This window comes from Vipera berus (genome assembly GCF_964194415.1).
Source record: "Vipera berus genome assembly, chromosome: 6".
NCBI classification, from domain to species: Eukaryota; Metazoa; Chordata; class Lepidosauria; order Squamata; family Viperidae; genus Vipera; species Vipera berus.
In genome coordinates this window covers 24,385,294-24,405,786 of record NC_138208.1, presented here as the reverse complement: position 1 = coordinate 24,405,786, position 20,493 = coordinate 24,385,294, and the positions used below count along the sequence as shown (strand labels likewise).

The 20,493-nt window shown below is 40.0% G+C and overlaps 1 protein-coding gene across 1 annotated transcript; it reads left to right on the top strand.

Annotated features, from left to right (window-relative positions):
- The first annotated feature begins 291 nt into the window (after positions 1-291).
- On the top strand, positions 292-18,714 carry ING3 (inhibitor of growth family member 3). Its single transcript, XM_081330944.1, has 12 exons — positions 292-454; positions 612-683; positions 2,830-2,930; positions 7,410-7,475; positions 8,308-8,404; positions 8,919-8,990; positions 9,248-9,367; positions 11,447-11,604; positions 12,551-12,741; positions 15,792-15,984; positions 17,556-17,594; positions 17,710-18,714. Exons 1-12 carry the CDS (start codon positions 427-429, stop codon positions 17,824-17,826), a joined length of 1,254 nt encoding a protein of 417 aa, XP_081187070.1. The 5' UTR covers positions 292-426; the 3' UTR covers positions 17,827-18,714.
- Positions 18,715-20,493: the final 1,779 nt, after the last annotated feature.

The following is a 20,493-nucleotide window of genomic DNA, read 5'->3' as shown; positions in this document are numbered from 1 at the left end:
GCATAACAACGCCGTCAGTAATTAAGCCATCGAGGGACAATTCCAACTTCCCCGCGTCCTTATAGCATCCTCCTGTTCCTTCTGCGTCAAAATTAACGACTTCTGGGATATGTAGTTTTTGAATTCTTCTGTCCACGCTGCCTTTGCTCAAACAACTACACTTCCCAGCAAGCAGTGGGAATCTGTGAAGCGCGAACATACGTCACCTTCTCAAGGAGCCAATCGCGCCGCGGTCGAAGCAAGCGCCGTCAGCCGCCAATGTTGTTTTCGCTGAGTCGAGGTCTGGTGGTGTTGGCGGTGCGGGCGCCATATTGGAAGGGACGAGGCGGTGTTTTTTTTTTCCCTTTCACCCCACCCAACCCCCCCCCTCGCTCGTCGTAGAGACAACGGAGCCGCCTGGGCTCGTGCCTCGCCGCCGCCGCCACCATGCTGTACTTGGAGGACTATCTCGAGAGTGAGTCTCTGCAGTGGGAAAGCGGCGGGGGGCAAGAGGCCCGAGGGGAGGGGGAACGGCGAGAGCGCAGCGTAGGCTCCGCCCACCTTCCTCCCTCTTTCAAGGCGGCTGTTGCATCTAACTGACTCACTGCTTCTCCACCCCTCCCTCCCTGCAGTGATCGAACAACTTCCCATGGATCTCCGCGACAGGTTCACCGAGATGCGCGAGATGGACCTGCAGGTGCAGAGTACGTGAGTCAGCCCCGCCCACAGTCCGCCTCCCTGGCGCGGCTTCCAGCGCAGCCCGGCGAGTAGCCGGCCGCCGAGGCGGGCTTCCAGAGGGAAGGGTGGGAAGAGTTGCTTTGCAGCTACGCGCGCAACACTGTCGAAGTTAGCAGCCGAAGGAAGATAACGCGTGCTCTTAGGCTCTGCCCGCCTGAGTTTTGCATTCGTCAGAAATTTAGCATTAGGCAAACAGGACCCTCACCATAACCGCCTTTGCAACAACCCAAAACATAAGTTCCGACGAATAATTCACTAGTAGGGAGATGAAAATAAGTTAGTAGTGAAGGAAATTGATAAGGATGAAGAAATGCGTTTGATTAGGTGCATATCTCACCTGACTTTCAGGAGCATATACATAGCGCTTTCTCCCATTCCCCCCCCCCCTACACACAAGCCTTCTTTTGAGTTTCTCTGCTAGAGGATGGACTTGAACGTGGATCTTCTGGTCCAGGTGTTAACACTATACAGAATCATCTGTAAAATAAAAGTTATAATCAACTTCATGCATAATAAATACAGTAAATAAGCAGAACTCACAAAAGATTTTTCTGCACATTGTTGATATACAATAGCATAGTATATACAACGTTTATTTCTGGTGCCTTCTGCTGGAAGAAGTTGAACAGTGACACTATTGATAATACTGTCCCAAACATACTACTTTCCTCCAATAATTTATGTAGATTTTTTTCAGCCTGAATGTACATCACTTCCAGTTCTAAATTTCCTTTGAAACTTTTGTTCTGTATGAAGTATTTAGCGCCTATTGTCAACACATCATTTGTCCTAAATATTTCAACTTTCTTTTCTTGATATTATTCACACTCCCTCTTTTTTATTTGTTGCAAGTTTCACACTAAACCATAAAAAGCCAACCACATTGCTCTTAGTGGGTACACTTTGACTCACTCAAAGTGGTTAATTTATGATTTAGTATATCGTGCAACTCTCCCTAACTGAACCATGATTAAGTCAACCATGAATACGTGTCTTGGAAACATAAGTGTTAATTGAGACTTGCTCACTGTTTATGGTGCATTTGAATTTAATTGCTTAAATACATTCTTGGATATATTAATGCACTTTCAGTAGCAATTGATTTCAGTAGTACTGTCCAATGGATTTTTTTTCCTTCCTGGTGTTTCCCTGCAAATGCAGACTCAGGGTTTTTTTTTTGGATCAACAAAGTTTTGATCCATCGGTTGTAACAGGAATTGACCGATCACCTTGTTGTTTGAGCCTGATTTTGTGGGCTGACAGAGAATGACTGGTCCAAAGTCATCCAGCTGACTAAGACAGGAGTAGAATTCATTCTTCTGATTTCTAGTCCAATGCCTTAACCATTAGACCAGACATGTCAAACATGTTACGTCACGCGACGTATCGGAGCTTTTTTGCCATTGCCGTCAATGGGGTGGGTGTGGTTTCTTCATGACACATCCAGCCCATGGGCTGGCAGTTTAACACCCCCTGCATTAGACCACACTGACTCTTACTATAGTATTATCCAACAATACCATTGGTCTTATCCATTCTGGGTGCTAGAGGTTACAGCATAGCAACATCTGAAATACCCTAGCTCTGCTATATATAGACAGTTCAGCAGTTAGGAATATCGAAACTATTTTATTTGCTGCAGCTTTCATGACAAATGTGTCTGAACTTAAATATGCTATCTGGAAGTAAACTTAATTCGTTTGTTTATTGTGATCTTATATCTCCTTATTTTGGAATTTCACTGGATTTAGGAAGACTTAATTTTACAAAAATATTGTTATGATTTTGTCATGTGCCCCTTATAATGTTAAAGCACTGCCAGTGTGGTTTAGCAGCTAAGATATCAAATTGGGGTGAGGAAACTCACATTCAAGTCTTATCCTCAGCATAGAAATGCACTTGTGAACTTTGGACAAGAAAGGTTCTCTTGTTAGCTGTCTTGAGCTCCTGAGATATAAGTCAGACAAACCTCAATGGACAAATTAAATTATGTTTTATGGCCAGTCAGTTTCTTAGTGCCTTAAAAGTATTTACTTACCAGTGTTATCCTATTTCAAACTATTACATATTTATCTAGATAAATGAACATATAGAATGTTCTCTGTGTTTAAGATGCAATGGATCAGCTGGAGCAAAGAGTAAATGAATTTTTTATGAATGCAAAGAAAAACAAACAGGAATGGAGAGAAGAACAAATGACTTCAATTAAAAAGGTAAGAATAAGGCAAATGTCTTCTTATAACAAAATTCCAAAGCAGATCCTTGAATTTGTTTTAAATTACTTCTGGGTTTAGATATAAAAAAACTTCACACATAGGACAAAGTGCAGAATTCCTTCTGTATAAAACTTAATTTTTTTATCACATTTGATTCTCTGTTTAACTGGAAAAAAACTATAACTTGTGAGTAGTGACAAAGGATTATTTCTACTACTTGGAGAAAGTTATTTTTTATTTTAATTACACAGGCATTAAAGTACAAGGCATGTAACAACAAAAGAATTGATACAGTAATTTTTAGCTGGAAAGGGGTCAGTTTTATGCTTGAAATGTTCCTGGAATGTCTAGAACAACCTATTTCAGCTTTGAACAGCTGTTTCAGAATGAAAATACTGTAGAATATTTCAGCGTTGATGTATTTTTCTACACCTATACAATTTTATATGAGATTTTTGAAATGCAGTGTGTTTTCAATATAGATATTGGCTTTCATTTTAATTCCACATATTCAAGGGCACACAATATCTTCCATGCTTGAAAATAGTGGAAAGAGATAGGACTATTTAAATTTCAACTAGCATCTTCAGGTTTGATTTTGATAACTATTTGATTCAGTGAAGTGAATAAATACAAAATGAACAAGTTAAATCAAGGGTCTTGGTTACTTCAATAACATTTTTTTCACTTATGAACTCTGATTATAGAATTATAAGCATTTACACATTCAACTTGAATACCAAAGTTAAGTATCTCATATAAATAGTAACTACCGTATATACTTGAGTATAAGCCGAATTTTTCAGCCCACTTTTGGGGCTGAAAAATTCCACTTCGGCTTATACTCCAGTCAACAAAAAAACTTACCGAGGACTTGTGCGCGGCCGAGGCTTTGGTGCTTCCGGGATCGCGCGCACCTCTCCCAAGCCACCGCCGTCCGAGACCTGCCGAAGTTTGGGGAGGTTTTGGGAGGTGCGCGCGCACCTCCCCAAACCTCCCCAAACGTCGGCAGGTCTCCGTTCCTCCGCGCCCTGCCTGCCTGCTTCTTTCCGCAGCGGAAAGAAGCAGGCAGGCAGGGCGCGGAGGAACGGAGACCTGCCGACGTTTGGGGAGGTTTGGGCGCCTCCCCAAACCTCCCCAGGTCTCCGTTCCTCCGCGCAGACCTGCCGACGTTTGGGGAGGTTTGGGTGCCTCCCCAAACCTCCGCAAACGTCGGCAGGTCTCCGTTCCTCCTGCCGACGTTTGGGGAGGTTTGGGCACCTCCCCAAACCTCCCCAGGTTTCCGTCCCTCCGCGCAGACCTGCCGACGTTTGGGGAGGTTTGGGCGCCTCCCCAAACCTCCCCAAACGTCGGCAGGTCTCCGTTCCTCCTGCCGACGTTTGGGGAGGTTTGGGCGCCTCCCCAAACCTCCCCAGGTCTCCGTTCCTCCGCGCAGACCTGCCGACGTTTGGGGAGGTTTGGGCGCCTCCCCAAACCTCCCCAAACGTCGGCAGGTCTCCGTTCCTCCTGCCGACGTTTGGGGAGGTTTGGGCGCCTCCCCAAACCTCCCCAGGTCTCCGTTCCTCCGCGCAGACCTGCCGATGTTTGGGGAGGCGCCCAAACCTCCCCAAACGTCGGCAGGTCTGTGCGGAGGAACGGAGACCTGGGGAGGTTTGGGGAGGCGCCCAAACCTCCCCAAACGTCGGCAGGAGGAACGGAGACCTGCCGACGTTTGGGGAGGTTTGGGGAGGCGCCCAAACCTCCCCAAATGTCGGCAGGTCTGCGCGGAGGAACGGAGACCTGGGGAGGTTTGGGGAGGCGCCCAAACCTCCCCAAACGTCGGCAGGTCTGCGTGGAGGAACGGAGACCTGGGGAGGTTTGGGGAGGTGCCCAAACCTCCCCAAACGTCGGCAGGAGGAACGGAGACCTGCCGACGTTTGGGGAGGTTTGGGGAGGCGCCCAAACCTCCCCAAACGTCGGCAGGTCTGCGCGGAGGAACGGAGACCTGGGGAGGTTTGGGGAGGCGCCCAAACCTCCCCAAACGTCGGCAGGTCTGCGCGGAGGAACGGAGACCTGGGGAGGTTTGGGGAGGCGCCCAAACCTCCCCAAACGTCGGCAGGAGGAACGGAGACCTGCCGACGTTTGGGGAGGCGCCCAAACCTCCCCAAATGTCGGCAGGTCTGCGCGGAGGAACGGAGACCTGGGGAGGTTTGGGGAGGCGCCCAAACCTCCCCAAACGTCGGCAGGTCTGCGCGGAGGAACGGAGACCTGGGGAGGTTTGGGGAGGTGCCCAAACCTCCCCAAACGTCGGCAGGAGGAACGGAGACCTGGGGAGGTTTGGGGAGGTGCCCAAACCTCCCCAAACGTCGGCAGGTCTGCGCGGAGGAACGGAGACCTGGGGAGGTTTGGGGAGGCGCCCAAACCTCCCCAAACGTCGGCAGGAGGAACGGAGACCTGGGGAGGTTTGGGGAGGCGCCCAAACCTCCCCAAACGTCGGCAGGTCTGCACGGAGGAACGGAGACCTGGGGAGGTTTGGGGAGGTGCCCAAACCTCCCCAAACGTCGGCAGGAGGAACGGAGACCTGCCGACGTTTGGGGAGGTTTGGGGAGGCGCCCAAACCTCCCCAAACGTCAGCAGGTCTGCGCGGAGGAACGGAGACCTGGGGAGGTTTGGGGAGGCGCCCAAACCTCCCCAAACGTCGGCAGGAGGAACGGAGACCTGCCGACGTTTGGGGAGGTTTGGGGAGGCGCCCAAACCTCCCCAAACGTCGGCAGGTCTGCGCGGAGGAACGGAGACCTGCCGACGTTTGGGGAGGTTTGGGGAGGCGCCCAAACCTCCCCAAACGTCGGCAGGAGGAACGGAGACCTGCCGACGTTTGGGGAGGTTTGGGGAGGCGCCCAAACTTCCCCAAACGTCGGCAGGTCTGCGCGGAGGAACGGTGGCGGAGGCTTGCAGAACGGCGGATCGGCTAATACTCGAGTCAACAACTTTTCCCAGTTTTTGGGGGTGAAATTGGGGGTCTCGGCTTATACTCGAGTCGGCTTATACTCAAGTATATACGGTATTTAACCTCTGTTTGAATATATACAATGAAAGGTATCCTGTCATCATCATAGTGGGTTCCATTATTAAAGTGCTCATCTCGTTAGGAAGTTTTATCTAACTTTCAACTTGGGTTTCCCTTCCTGAGATTTAAATCTGTTATCACATATCCTGCTAAATGGAAGTTGTGCATAGAAATATTTGAACAATTCCATTGTACAATACTGTCTTCAGTAGTAGTTTTTAAAACTAAATATATTACGCTTCTTCTACCTCTATTACAGGACATCATTTCAAGTTCCTTGATTATCTTTCCCCGAACCTTCCTATAACTCTGAATGTTTATTAAATCATGGTCCCAGAAATATATTCACTTATTTTCATGGTTGTATGTTGCTAATTCAAAACTCCCTTGAACAGATCATATCCAGCAAGAAAAAAATTAAAATAATTAGAACATCACCTAATGGAAGCAGATCAGTCTTCATTGTTTCCAAATCCTTTGCTGAAGTGCCAGGTCTTTAAAGTTTTTTTTTAAATCCCCAAAGACGGAGGTATTCTACATATCAAAGTGCAAGCTTTTCAAGGTTGTGTGGTGCTACAATCACTGAAAAGCATTTAAGCATTTTCTCCCAGCTTTTACTGGATGGGCAGGTCTAAAGATTACCTGTCCTAAGCGCTAGTATGGCTTTAAAAGTGATGTCCAACACTAGATTTGTGGCTGGAAAGCAAACAGCCAGTGTAGCTCTTACAGCAGTGGTGGCAAACCTATGGTACGTGTGCCAGAGGTGGCACTCAGAGCCCTTTCTGTGGGCACGTGCACTGTCGTCCCAGTCCTGCCTCCCCCGTGGCCCCCTCCTCACCCCCCCGGAGGAGAGTCACCTGCGGGCGTGGAGCAGCGCAGCCAAGGACATGGCAGCTGGGCAGCAGGGACCTTCCTCATGTCCCATCACACGTAGATGAAGTGGTGTGTGGGTGGAGGGCGTGGCCACCATGACGCTGCAGGGCCACCTGGGCGATCTGCTATAGAGGGCTGTGGAGGCGGTGGGTGGCCCTGCAGGGGACGGTGGGGGGCAGAGCGTGGGGGTGGGTTAGGGCGGGGGCAGAGTGAGCAGGGGACAAAGTGAGGCAGGGCGGTTTTGGGCACTCGGTCTCTAAAAGGTTTGCCATCAGTGTCTTACAGTAATTCTTTCAGATGAACAAATCTAGTTACACCCATCTAAGTTTCTGCATGCTGTTCCACTTGAATATTCTGTGTGTTCTTTAAGGACATCTCCATATAGAGGAAGTTGCACTACTTCACCCATAATAAACTCCATCTTAAAATATGCTTTATTTTAATATATTAATATATGTTATGCATTTTTAGATAATTTCATCCTAGTTCAATTAGTAATTAATGTGTTATTAAATAACTGTTGTGACCAATTTGCTTACATAATGTTTCTGATGCAGGATTACTACAAAGCACTAGAAGATGCAGATGAAAAAGTACAGTTGGCTAATCAAATTTATGATTTAGTAAGTAAAATAGAAAATTTTGAGTTGATTTATATGGTGGTCTTAAGTTGATACTTTCAACATTTGTACATAAATGTAAATGTATAACAATAGAAATAAATATATTTTCATTAACACATGCAGGCCTGCCCTAATTTTTGAACATCCCAGAGCTCCTGCCTACATTTGTATCACTTGAATTCAATCAAATTTGTGGTGTTTTTTGTGTTAGCTTCCTTGCTGACTACATGGTTTGCATGGCCTAACTTAGAGCATATTTTCTAAGAAGAAAGGCCCATTTAATTTCATACGAACCTTTATCAAGTGATAGTTAAATGAAATCTGAAGGGGTATATGGAGGCTTAAAGTTTGTATTAATTTAGTCAGTGGTTTTTCAGCTTAGTTGTCTTAGTTTACACAACACATCCTGAACTATAAGTCACAAAGGTAAGATTGTCACCCCTGTTTCAGTGTAGCCCAGCTTGTAAGTTTACAGATGACCTCACATAATGGCAAACAATGAAAAATATGTGTGCAGGAAACAAGATACAACAGGGAGATGAAATGAAATCAAAAGATAAATGGAAAGTGGTGAAGCAGATACCTTATTGCTGTTTTCTGGAGTCTGTCATTTGGATATAAGCAGAAGCATTGTTTCCATTACAAATATCCTCTCCATGGTGAAACATGATTTTTGATACAGTATTTAAAACAACAAAAACATTAAGGGATTCTGTAACATATGTTTTCTATGGTAACATTTCATTTTCTTATTCAAATACTTTTCTAAAAGTCTGAAATGATAGTGCTGGTTGAAAATAAACTCAGTTCTAAAAATCTGTTCTTAAATTAGGTAGACCGTCATTTAAGAAAATTGGACCAGGAGTTAGCTAAATTTAAAATGGAACTTGAAGCAGATAATGCTGGTATTACTGAAATACTGGAAAGACGTAAGTATATATGATAATCTTTTAGACTTGTGATAGTGCATATAATATCATTCTAGGATGATAAAATTCTAGCTTAACAGTACCAGGCTATTAATAGTGTGCAAAGCATTCAAGATCCAGTTTGAACTTTATGTTCGGAGGTGACATGATTGGATCTGAAATTAAGAATTTAAAGTAACATTGCGATTTGCAGTGATTTTACATATAAACTAGATTACATTTTAGACTTGATTCAGTAAAAGAATTATAGGCATGGGAATGCTTTATATTTTGAAGAATAGAATGGAAATAGTAAATGATTGATTCTTAAGAGGGTTATTAACCTTGTAAAATTTTAACTAGATAGTTTTGAGGGTTTTTAGTTAGGAATGTGCTAGTTCTATAAGATAAAAATCTAGTACAATGAAAAAAGACAAGTCAACAATTCATGGTGGCAGGGTCCATTTTTGCCATATTTAAAGTACCTTGTCAAAACCATATTTGGGGTTAAAAGTAGTATTTATTATCCTGATAGGTTCTTTGGAACTGGATACACCCTCACAACCATTGAATAATCATCACGCACATTCTCACACTCCAGTAGAAAGTAAGTTGAATATTTTCCCTTTAATTTGATTTAGTATGAATGTAAAACTAATATAGGATTATCTACTTTCAAAAGCCGGCTGTCTCCTAAAGCTGCCATTGGAATTTGCACAAATGCTTGAATGCATTCAGTGGATTGAAAATTGATGAAAACAGCATAATAAGGCTAAACTTTGTGTGTTTTTAGAAGTAAGTCATTTGCATTTTAACACCTCAGCTTACACTTTTGGACTGACAGCTTTTTTATTCTTTATATAGAAAGGAAACATAATCCCTCCTCTCATCATGCAGCAGCAGACCATGTACCTGAAAAGAAGTTTAAATCTGAAGCTCTTCTGTCAACTCTCACTTCAGATGCCTCTAAAGAAAATGCACAAGGTAATTTCTGTTTTAAATGTAAGTGAAAATCTAAGCAAATTGAACCATTTTTGGGTCCTATATTCAGAAACTGTGTTATTTCAAGAAAAAAAAGCAGATACAATTTTTATTTAAAAATGGTTGCCTCAGCATTTGCTGCAAAAAGCTGCATGATAGAACTGGAGCATGAATATAAGCTATAAGTGCAGAAATAGTCCAGAAATTAAAAACAGCTTTAACACAATGGGGAAAATAGAATAAACAGAATCAAATGCTAAAATTGTCATCGGTTTCTGGTTAGCTCCCTGCTAGGATTATGCACAATGAAAAAATGAATAATGCATTTTTGTTCTTTAAACTTAACTCTTTATCTTTAATCCACGCTTTTTAATTCAGTGAGACTTATGCATTCATTTATTAGTTTTATCTGACCACCCATCTCAAAAACATGAGTCTGGATAGCTAGCAATATTAAAAAAGATAAAACATATACAAAATACATAAAACAGGTATCAGAGAAAAAATTAATCAGTCAGCAGAATCAGGAGATGTCTTCATCACAAACTTAGAGTCTAGGTTCAAGGATAGAGATGAGTCTTCTGGGTCTCATTGGAAGGCCAACCGGAACAGAGCCAATCTCATCTCTGGAAAGATAATATTCAAGAGGGTGAGCACCAGAACATAAAAGGCTCCTCCTGGGACCTGCTAGCTGACACTCGTAAGCAGATGAGACCCAGAAGATTCTTCTCCTGCCAGACTACATGGGATAGATGGAAACATCCAGGAAAACAATGGACCCATAAACAGCCAGGTCCTAAACCATGAAGGGCTTTAGAGGTGACTGCCAACATCTTGAATTTTCCCCAGAAGCATATTAATAGCTAGTGCACAGGTGTAAATACTTAGTCCTGAATAGTAACCAGATTGAGCAGAAGGTTGCAGCAGCCTATCACTAACAAGGGCAACATGTGTGACCTAACATTTTTTCTGGTTCAGTGCAACATGTTCCTACTCCTTATCTGTTTTTGGAGAAAGGAGTGGAGAAATACAGTCAAGAAAACTGCCTTCTCATATCTAGAAGGATCTTGTTGACACAGAATAATATAGGCTCATGATTTACCTCTTCTTTTCACCCAGCTATTCCTGCTATTTATTTCCTTCCTTCTTTTTCTATACATTCTTTGTTCTTCTCATCTTTTTCCATTTCCAACTTTGCCTTGCATACATGCTAACTTATTTGTGACATCACTGTTAGTGTCTTTCCATGGAAGAGAATTAGTCTTTCAAGGAACTTGCTACCTTACTTCCATTTTATATACTTAAAATTTGGCAGGAACATATTTCTGACAGTATTTTTTAACAACAAAAGAAACAAAAAAACAGACTTTCTCTACAGATGGAAGGCAAGTTTGGGAAAAGATGCTTTTGATAAAGAGTGATATTTGTCATTTACTTATAGCAGCAAATATTTTGTTAAGGCAGTAAATATTTTCAGTTTTCTTAGTGGTGTGTATTTTCATTTAAAAAGGTTACTTATCATTGCATAATTTTAAATTACATACACTTAAAAGTGCATGAGAGCCAAATAAAATATTGTAACTTTCTGCATTATCCTAAAAATATACATGTTGCATCTTAATATATGTGTCTCTCATTTTATTTGCAATAGCATCTAGTTGAACTAACCAAAGAAAAGGGTTAATATTTTATTGCTAATAATTTGATTCTCAAATCATGCACTTTTGAGTATTGTAATATTTACCATATTTTAAAAATATGTATTTTAAAAATAGCCCTACATTTAAATTTGCATAGCAAGAATGGTGCTTTTTAAATCATATCAAATGGTTTATTGAAGCATGAAATAAAGAATTCATTTTTTCCATAACTTTTGTTACTTTTTAGTCTTTTGGCAAGAGAACAAACAGAGAGAAACTGATACAGAACCAAACCTTTCCACATCATTAAATCTATATTTTCTTTCTTGATTAACATACTGTCTAAAATTTTCTTCATACACAATTGATTTTCAGTTTTCTGACATTTATTTTTTTAGTTTTCATTTTAGACTATATAAATATGTTCCCTTTATTCATCAAGGGTGTCGAAACAGTAATTCATCATCCTCATCCAACAGTGCATATAATGCAAATTCTTCTCAGCCATTGGCATCGTATAACCTGGGCTCATTATCTTCAGGAGCTGGAGCTGGTGCTATTACCATGGCAGCAGCTCAGGCAGTGCAAGCCACAGCACAGGTAAGGAATTTGAAGCATGTTTTAAAATACCTGCCCCAAGCAGATTGCTAGAGCAACTTTTATTTCATTAGATTTGCCATTGGCACTTTAAAATGATTGTTTTCAAAGATGGCATATCTGTTGGTTGACATTTCATGGAGGTAGGTTTTATAGGAATGGAGAGATTTATATGGGACATTCTGAAAGCTTTTCCCACTAGATTGAGTGTTCTGTAATTTTATCTACATGTGCTTCAGACAAGAGCCAGAGGAAAATATCAATAATTTTCTTGCAATATTTTGGGCATGAAAGATCAAACCTCAGCTTTAATATTTTTTTAAGGAAGAAAATAAGGTACTCGTTAAACAATTATACACTAAACAAGCTCTAACTGCTGCATAATGTTTGCAGGACCGTCTGCTGCCGGGAACGACTTCCCATCGCCTAGTGCGCTCACACAGGGAGGGCCTCCTCAGGGTGCCGTCGGCTAGACAATGTCGGCTGGCGACCCCCAGGGGGAGGGCCTTCTCTGTGGGAACGCCAGCCCTGTGGAACCAACTCCCCCTTGAGCTCCGGATGGCCCCGGATCTCCGGTCCTCTCGCCGCGGCCTTAAAACTTTCCTTTTTCATCAGGCTGACCTGGACTGACGGCAGGGTTTTTTAAAATGTTTTTTTAATTTTTAATTGTTTAGTTTAACTTACTTATTGGGGCTGTTTATTTAATTTCTTTTAACTTTTGTATTGTTGTTTTTATTGTTGTTAGCCGCCCTGAGTCCTTCGGGAGATAGGGCGGCATATAAGTCCCAAAAATAAATAAATAAATAAATAAATAATGTACTTATAGATTAGCTCCAGGTCTACTTACGTTTTAAGGAAAGCAGTGAAAGTCAAATGTTTCACTTCTTATACTCAATGTATTATAAATGAGGCTAAATTTGAAACTATATAATGCTGTTTTTTCTTTTAGATGAAAGAAGGAAGACGGACATCAAGCTTAAAGGCGAGCTATGAAGCCTTTAAGAACAATGACTTCCAACTTGCAAGAGAATTTGCATTATCCAGGGACACAGCTGGGTATACATCATCTGCTTTGGCATCTACATTATCACAGACGTTGAGTTCATCAACCACAGATTCACGGAGTGGTAGAAAAAGCAAGTATGTTCATTAAAATGCTAACTTCTATATTTGTTGTAAGAGATGTTCAAAAGTGGATTGCGGTTTCCCACTACCTGGGAAAGAAAAAACTACATGACAGAGATTTAGGGTTTATTGCTTCTGAACTCCACCTCAGTTCCTTATAGCTATTGTCCAGCATTAAAATATTTATTTTCTGCTTTCCTATATAGATAGTCCTCAGGTTGCAACCTCTTGCTCAGTGACCATTCAGATTACAAGAATGCTGCACGTGGGATTCCACAACCATTTCTCAAGACTTCCTTCCATCAGTATCCCTGCAGTCACAGGATCACAATCTGGGCTCTCAGATGCCTGGCTTGCAATTTCAACATTGCAATGAGCACTTTGCACAATGGGAAACTGCCAGGGGACTTCGCAAGCTTCTCCCATAAGTTGCTCTTGCCACTTTTTCTCCCAAGGAGCCTTGCTATGGATCACAAGACCCCAGGGATCTTGTACTCCATAGCACCCCTTCTGCTAGTACTTAGAAGTATCCACCCATGACCCCTTCCAGGTAACCCACACTCAGTAATGCCAACTCACAGCTCTTGCCCAGAGGTCTGCTTGCCTAGCCCTCTGATCACATGAGGCCCACCCAAAATAATCTGTGCAGGCTCTGGATTACAGTGGCAGCCAGACTGCTGGGATTGCCATCACTTAAGTAATCTAGTTATGTGTCATTGCTCTTTATGACCACAACCACATAGCTTATAACCACATCGCTTAGCAAAGGAAATTACAGTCCCAGTTGCCATAGTAACCAAGGTCTATCTGTAAACCTTTTACTGTATAGGTAGTCTTTAACTTAACGACCACAATTGAGTCCAAAATTTCGGTTGCTAAGCGAAACATCTGTTAAGTGATTTTTTCCCCATTTTAATGACCTTACTTGCCACCATTATTAAGCGAATCACTGTAGTTGTTAAGTCAGTCACATGGTTGTTAAGTGAATCTGACTTCCCCATTGACAGTCAGAAGGTTGCAAAAGGTGATCACATGACCCCGTGACACTGCAACCATCATAAATATGAGTTGCCAAGCATCTGAATTTTGATCATGGGACCATGGGGATGCTACAACGCTTATAAATGTGAAAAATGGTCATAAGTCCCTTTTTCAGTGCCGTGGTAACTTTGAACAGTCACTAAATGAAATGTAAGTTGAGGACTACTTGTAGTTGTGTTCCCTCTGTTAAATCTTTCCAAGATCACCTTTATCCATTATTCTCTTTATTAGCAGCAGTAATAACAAACAGGAACTTTTCTTTTTATATGATAACTTTATTGTCACTTTGAATGTACACCAATCGGCATACATCAAAATGAAATTTCGTTGCATACAGCTCTCAAAGGGTCACCACCTCCGATATATACTCCTTGTTCGGGGCCCGCTCAAATTTCACATTGTCCATTTTAGTCTCTAGGGAGTGAACAGTGGCAAACAGGACAGATGGAAATGGGGCTCCATGTGGATTAGCCCTCAAATTCGCTTGTATTCTGACAACCTCGCCTTCTTTCCTTTTTCTGATCCTGACTCTTCCACCCTTTCCTTAAAGAGGCCTTGCTTCTTTTCGCCCCTGGAGCACGCTGCTGCCGCCGCCACCACCAACTCCTCCAAAAGCCCCACTCCCTTCCTCTGAGCCTGCCGACAGCCTCATCCAGTTCCTTCGCCCCATAAGCTCCAGGTCCTCTCCTCCTCTGCCTCCTCTGGAAACAGCCCTGATTTGCAGTAGAATCCATCACTGGGCCAGCAGTCAGATCTTGCTGCTGGTAGAACACATTCAAACCGCCAACGACTTTTTACGGTCTCACCAACAGTTCCAAAACAACTAGCAACTCGCCAGGCCAGCAAAGATTGTCGGTCGTATGTTACCTTAGTTCTACCATGTTGCTCAAACACATTAAAATCTTCCAGATCATGTGGCCTATAGCCCTTACTATCCCTCCCAAAACTATTCGCCTTTAAGAGCCAATGCAGCCGCAGCCATTCCAGGCGCCGCCATCTTTTGCTGCTTTTCTGGACAATCTCCAACTTCCCAAGACTGAAAAAAGAAAATGTATATTAAGCTGCAAATTGCTAGAGCAAGAGTGAAGCAAACTCAGCATGCTAAACACCTTTTTTTGCAGCAGTCTGCACAGAAGTCATGTCATTCTCAGGAGATAGTTCATAGTGCTTTCTGCTCCTATCACCATTCTTAGGATCTGGCCTGTCAGGCAAACTTCATGAGGTTCCTCTGAGTAGGAATGTAATGAGGTAGATTCCAGGTCTGTAAATAAAATCTTCATGACAAAACTTTTTAGGAACTGTTATTCATTTTGGCCACCAGATGGAGTGCAACGACTGTAGTAATTTTCATCTTTTTTGGGCAGTATGAGCTTGCTGTCTTAGTCCAGCTCATCACCTTAAGGGGCAGAAGCAATTCAGTTATCAAATTTCTATGCCTTTTTATTTCATTCAGTATTCAGACTTCCCTTCAGGAATAATTCAAGAGGTATAGTTGCTGAAGATTTTTAAAATACACTATTTGCACTGTTACTTAACAATACAAAGGTGAATTATTACAGTGAAGTCAAGAAAATGCATTCTTTGAGTCTGTAAAAAGTTTTCTCCCATACTGAAAGAGCTCTATATTCATAGAAAAGGCCTCTAACAAAAGAATACTCATTGAATTATGATTAGTTCCTAAATTCCATTGTATGCCGTTTGTGATACATCTTTACAAAAATCTCTGAAGACAAATTTAAAGAAGAATGACCCACCCCCCACAATCTTAATTGGACCTCAATATTCCCCTTATGAAGAAAATGTAGATCATTTTATTCAGATGTTACCATAGTCCCCAGACAGAAAATTCAGGCTTTTTATAAGTGAAGGGAAAAAGTATTTGTTACATACTGGTCTTACTTAGAAATCATTTTAAAATCATATTTAAAAATTGTCACCGTTTTTGAAAATAGTTTTGTTTTCAGAATGTCACTTGTCATGGAAAATAGATTGGTGAAAGTAATCTGTTTATGTTAATTTTTCAGAAACAATAACAAATCTTCAAGTCAACAGTCGTCCTCATCTTCTTCATCTTCTTCCTTGTCATCATGTTCCTCATCCTCTGCACTAGCCCAAGAACTCTCCCAACAAACAGCAGTCATTCCCGAGTCTGAATCTAATAGCCAGGTTGATTGGACCTATGATCCAAATGAGCCACGTTACTGCATTTGTAATCAGGTATATTCTGTCAGAGAAAGGTCATTGTTTCTGACAGTTTGCCTAGTTTATTGATCATGGCTGATTTACTGAGACGAGACAAACCTAATAATATGTAATGATGCATCAGAAATTGTTAATATTTAAATTATAACATAATTTAAAATTAAAAATTACAATGAATTTTCTATAAAACTAGATGACCAGCAGTTTGTTGACATATGCAAAATATAGTGCATCTTAGAATCAAATCTTTAAAAATGTCTGCATAGTGTCAAAGAAACATAAATATATCTGCTTCCAGTGTCCAATTTTTATGCTGATCCTCATGATCAAACAGCCCATTTTTACTCATTTTTGGAGATGCAGAATTAAAAGAATTTAATAAAGAAACATATCATTTTATGCAGTAACATCCAAAAATTGCTTTTTATGAGAAAAGTTACATATTTCCTCTGGATGTAAAATCTTGTCAGAGTTTTGCAAATTTAAATTACATAAATATTAAACACACACACACACACACACACACACACACACACAAATATTTGGCTGTAGGCTTCCAGACTAAGAAAACAGAGAGAGAAAATATAACACAGGAAAATCTGAATAAATAAATGGATTCTCAAGTAAAGCTAAAATATATAAGAATAAATTTATGTAGAATGGGTAGTCTTAGTTTCTGCAAACAAAATTCTTAAATCTTTTTATTTTAATTATGATATTTCTATAACCGACTATGGACTCCCAGCATTTTGAGATTTGCAGTAATAGTATTATACAAATATAATAACAAAATACCCTTAAATGTTTAAAATAATGGTGTTTTTAGTGTAAATGAAAATTATATCACTAAGGTGATAGTACTACAGAGCTGATTCAGTGACTAGATTGAGAAACAGTTTTAACTTCTATTTTAACGTTATGTAATATTACTGTTGCTTCCTCTGTTTTGTTTATTTTTAATGAAGGTCTTCCTTGCTGATTGGATTTCAGATTAGATCTTAGAAGTGTTCTCTGTTGAAAAATAAACTTGAAACAAAGCTATTAAATATAAAATCTTAACGATGCTAATCTCACATAAGGCACCTATATTCAGATAGTCATACAAATTGGCTGTTTCAGATTTGTATTTGAAAATTCAAATCAACATTATGCTTAATATATAAGGTTGATATTCTACAAATAATAAATAAACCAATTTACAAATAGTAAATATGTGAAAAGAAAGTTACCTGTGTCTATATGTTGGAGCTGATAGTAATAGAAAAATATAAATGTTTTCCACAAACTGGTATAGCTATGTTTCTAAACAAGCAGTTAATCAAAGTGACTCCCCCAAAAACTTAAATATTAATGATCAAAGAAAATAATTCAGTAACTTGGATATTTCAGTGGGAATTTTTGGAAGTCAGTTCCAATCTTAAAAGTTTCAATAATAGGAAAGTGAGCATATAGTATGACTATTCTTTTAGCATATTAAAAGTTGGAGTTGTCAGTCTCAATCTCTCCTAGTAACTTTTTGATACGAAGTGTTCTCTGATCACATAAAATCTAATAATGTTCAAATAATATGTACTGATTCTTCATAGGTCTCATACGGCGAAATGGTGGGCTGTGATAATCAAGATGTAAGTATGGAAAATTAAATGAATATCTGTGAATCTGTCCTATATTAATCCATTGCATCTTTTTTTAGCATCAGTATTTCAGAATATTGTGTTTTCTCTTTTATGTGTCTTACAGTGTCCTATAGAATGGTTCCATTATGGCTGTGTTGGACTGACAGAAGCACCAAAAGGAAAATGGTACTGTCCACAGTGTACTGCTGCAATGAAAAGAAGAGGCAATAGGCATAAATAAATGCTGCATTATTTTCACTCCAGTTAACATATTCCTTTTGGGAGGTGTATTAGGAGGAAATGCTTCTTTGCAGCCAGTCAAAGAAGGATTGATATAGCTGTCAAAATATTGACTTCTTAATTTTGCTAGCTGTGTTTTAATATTGTACTTAAATTATTTATGCACTACTGCTGTGCTATAAATATTTTTCCAGTTAGCCATGGATTGTTCCAGTGGCAAACGTATGCAGACATTTGTACTCTGACCATTTTCTCTAAGCAATGGGCATTCTATGATAACTTGGTCTTCAGATAATTCCAGCAAAAGGACATTTTGAATCATTTTATATTCAGCTGACATTCTGCTGCATGTTCTGTGCTCAAGAACTGTTATATGGAATTTATGTATATAAGTGGTAAAGGAAGTCAGGCTGTCAAAAGAATGGATTTTTTCAAATGCCTTTAGAGCTTGCTCTCTTGTTGAAATGGAACTCAGCAGGCTAAAGAAGATGGTTCTTGTATCCACACACTGGGCTAATATCCTCTGGAGTACTTGGAACATAGCAACAGACTCTTGTACACTTTAAAAAAAACCACTACTCTTTATATGTTTGGGTCCATTCAGGGCATAGTCATTAAAAATGGTGTTAAAGTGATAAACCTTTTATACCAAATGTGTTTATTTTTTGTGCAAGTGATCCTTTAAATTGAAACTGTATTAGGTGTTCAAATTTAAAAAAAAAAATCAAATGCTAGTATTAATGCTTTGCATACTGTATCAAAGAAAAACAGTACAACATTTCATGAAAGCTTTCATAATATGCAGTCTAACTGGAGGATTTTAAATAGTTTTTATTTTTTTTAATAAAATATATAAATAAAAGGTTTCCATCTCCAACATACTAAGCAATATGCCTACTGTGTAGTGGGTGGTACTTTTTTTAACTATTTCCTTATTTATAATGTTATATAATATTGGTTTTAAGCAAAAAAAACTTTCAATACTGGAATTTAATGTTTATATTACATTTAGGAAATGCACATTGATGCATAAAATTGTATACTTAAAGTTGTGTTGAATTAAGGTCAGTCGGTTGGTAAGACATGGCAAGAAATAGTGAATTGGATCCTAACTTTGTTGCTATCATAAGGAAATTACATTAGTGGAGGATAGAGTGCTTTGTTTTCCAGTTTCTTTTCCTTTCACATCTAATGCCATCTCCAACACTCCTCTATCCTCAGCAATTCAGAGCATTTTCTTTGGATGATATCATTGAGAAAGAATAGAATGTGATTCTTCCATTAGATCAGACATGTCAAACTCACGATATCACGTGACGTCGCACAACATATTGGGACAGTTTTGCCATTGCCGGCAATGGGGTGGGCGTGGCTTCCAGATGACGGTCCGGCCTTTGGGCCAGCAGTTTGACACCCCTGCATTAGATCATACAATATCTATAGAAGGCATGATGAATGTCCTAAATTTGGGTCAAAATGTTCAACCTGCTGGAATGTGGCCTCCAGCAAATCAAACCAAATTGAATCCTTAGCTTGGAAAAAGTGGGCATTTCTCCTGTATGTATGTTACAAGACTCCTCAAATCATCTTTCTCAAGTTCAACCTCGAGATAGAAGAAAAAGACTCAGGCAGATAGAACCTTAGTGAGAAATCATAGTCATTATGGTCTTTAGGCTTTCAGAGTAATAAGGATCAGACTTAAGATCAGCTCATTTACACTTTTGAAAGAATCTTTTTTAGTTACTGCTCAACACTTGCAAAAAACATTTACCTCTCACGCCCACCCTTAGTCTGCCCTACAGTTTCACGATCCATCTTGGGATGGCACTGCGTGAAGCAGAGTGCCTTCTAGCTTAAGCTCAGTCTATTGCCTTGCAACAGTTGTTAGAGTATCTTCTGAAAAGAAATATGAAACCACTTTATTATTGTGCAGCAGGTGGAAGCCAAAATTGGATTTAGTCTGTAGCAAATGACTCCATAAGCTTATAGAACTATATTTTCCTTACAAGTAACATTCAAACATAGTTACAATTACATTGGAGGTTGGAAAATTACAGGTCTTATTTTAGGGATAAGCAATCCAGGGCTCTATTGGATTCAAACTTACACCAGTTATGGATAAAGGTGAGTAATGAGGCTTTATTTTCAGGAATTGGAAGTGTTTACCTTAGTACATTAGGGTATTTCATGTCAAATTAAATCTGTATTTTAAGACTCCATAAGGCTCTTATTTTTCCATTTTGTGTATATTCATCTGTTTTGTTATTGTTACTGTTTGCTGTAGACATAATCTAGCAGCTTTTCTAGAATTAAATGTAAAATATAATAGGTTCCTTTTCTAGTAACTATTGCTGAAGATAGATCAACATATAATAATTGGAAAAAAAGTTTTGTGGATTTAGGTCCATAGTTTATGTTTCTTATTTCTTGTAAGCCACATGTCTGCCCATTCCTCTCTAAATGAAATATAGTTGTTTTTTTTCATATAGCACAGACATTTATTATAATAATTGCATCTTCTAGTAACTCAGATGCTGGAAGCAATCTGCATATCCAAGTATATTTTAACCTATTTCAGTCATACCAACAGGCTGTTTTTCAAAGACTACACAATTCCAATTTTTGAATAAAATTTGCTCAATCCCCAGGACTATTACAGTTTAGCAAT

Coding starts and splice junctions, on each gene's coding strand:
- ING3 (XM_081330944.1), top strand. CDS start 427: ATGCTGTACTTGGAGGACTATCTCGAGA. Junction 455..611: donor CTTGGAGGACTATCTCGAGA/GTGAGTCTCTGC, acceptor CCCTCCCTGCAG/TGATCGAACAACTTCCCATG. Junction 15,985..17,555: donor GTTACTGCATTTGTAATCAG/GTATATTCTGTC, acceptor GATTCTTCATAG/GTCTCATACGGCGAAATGGT.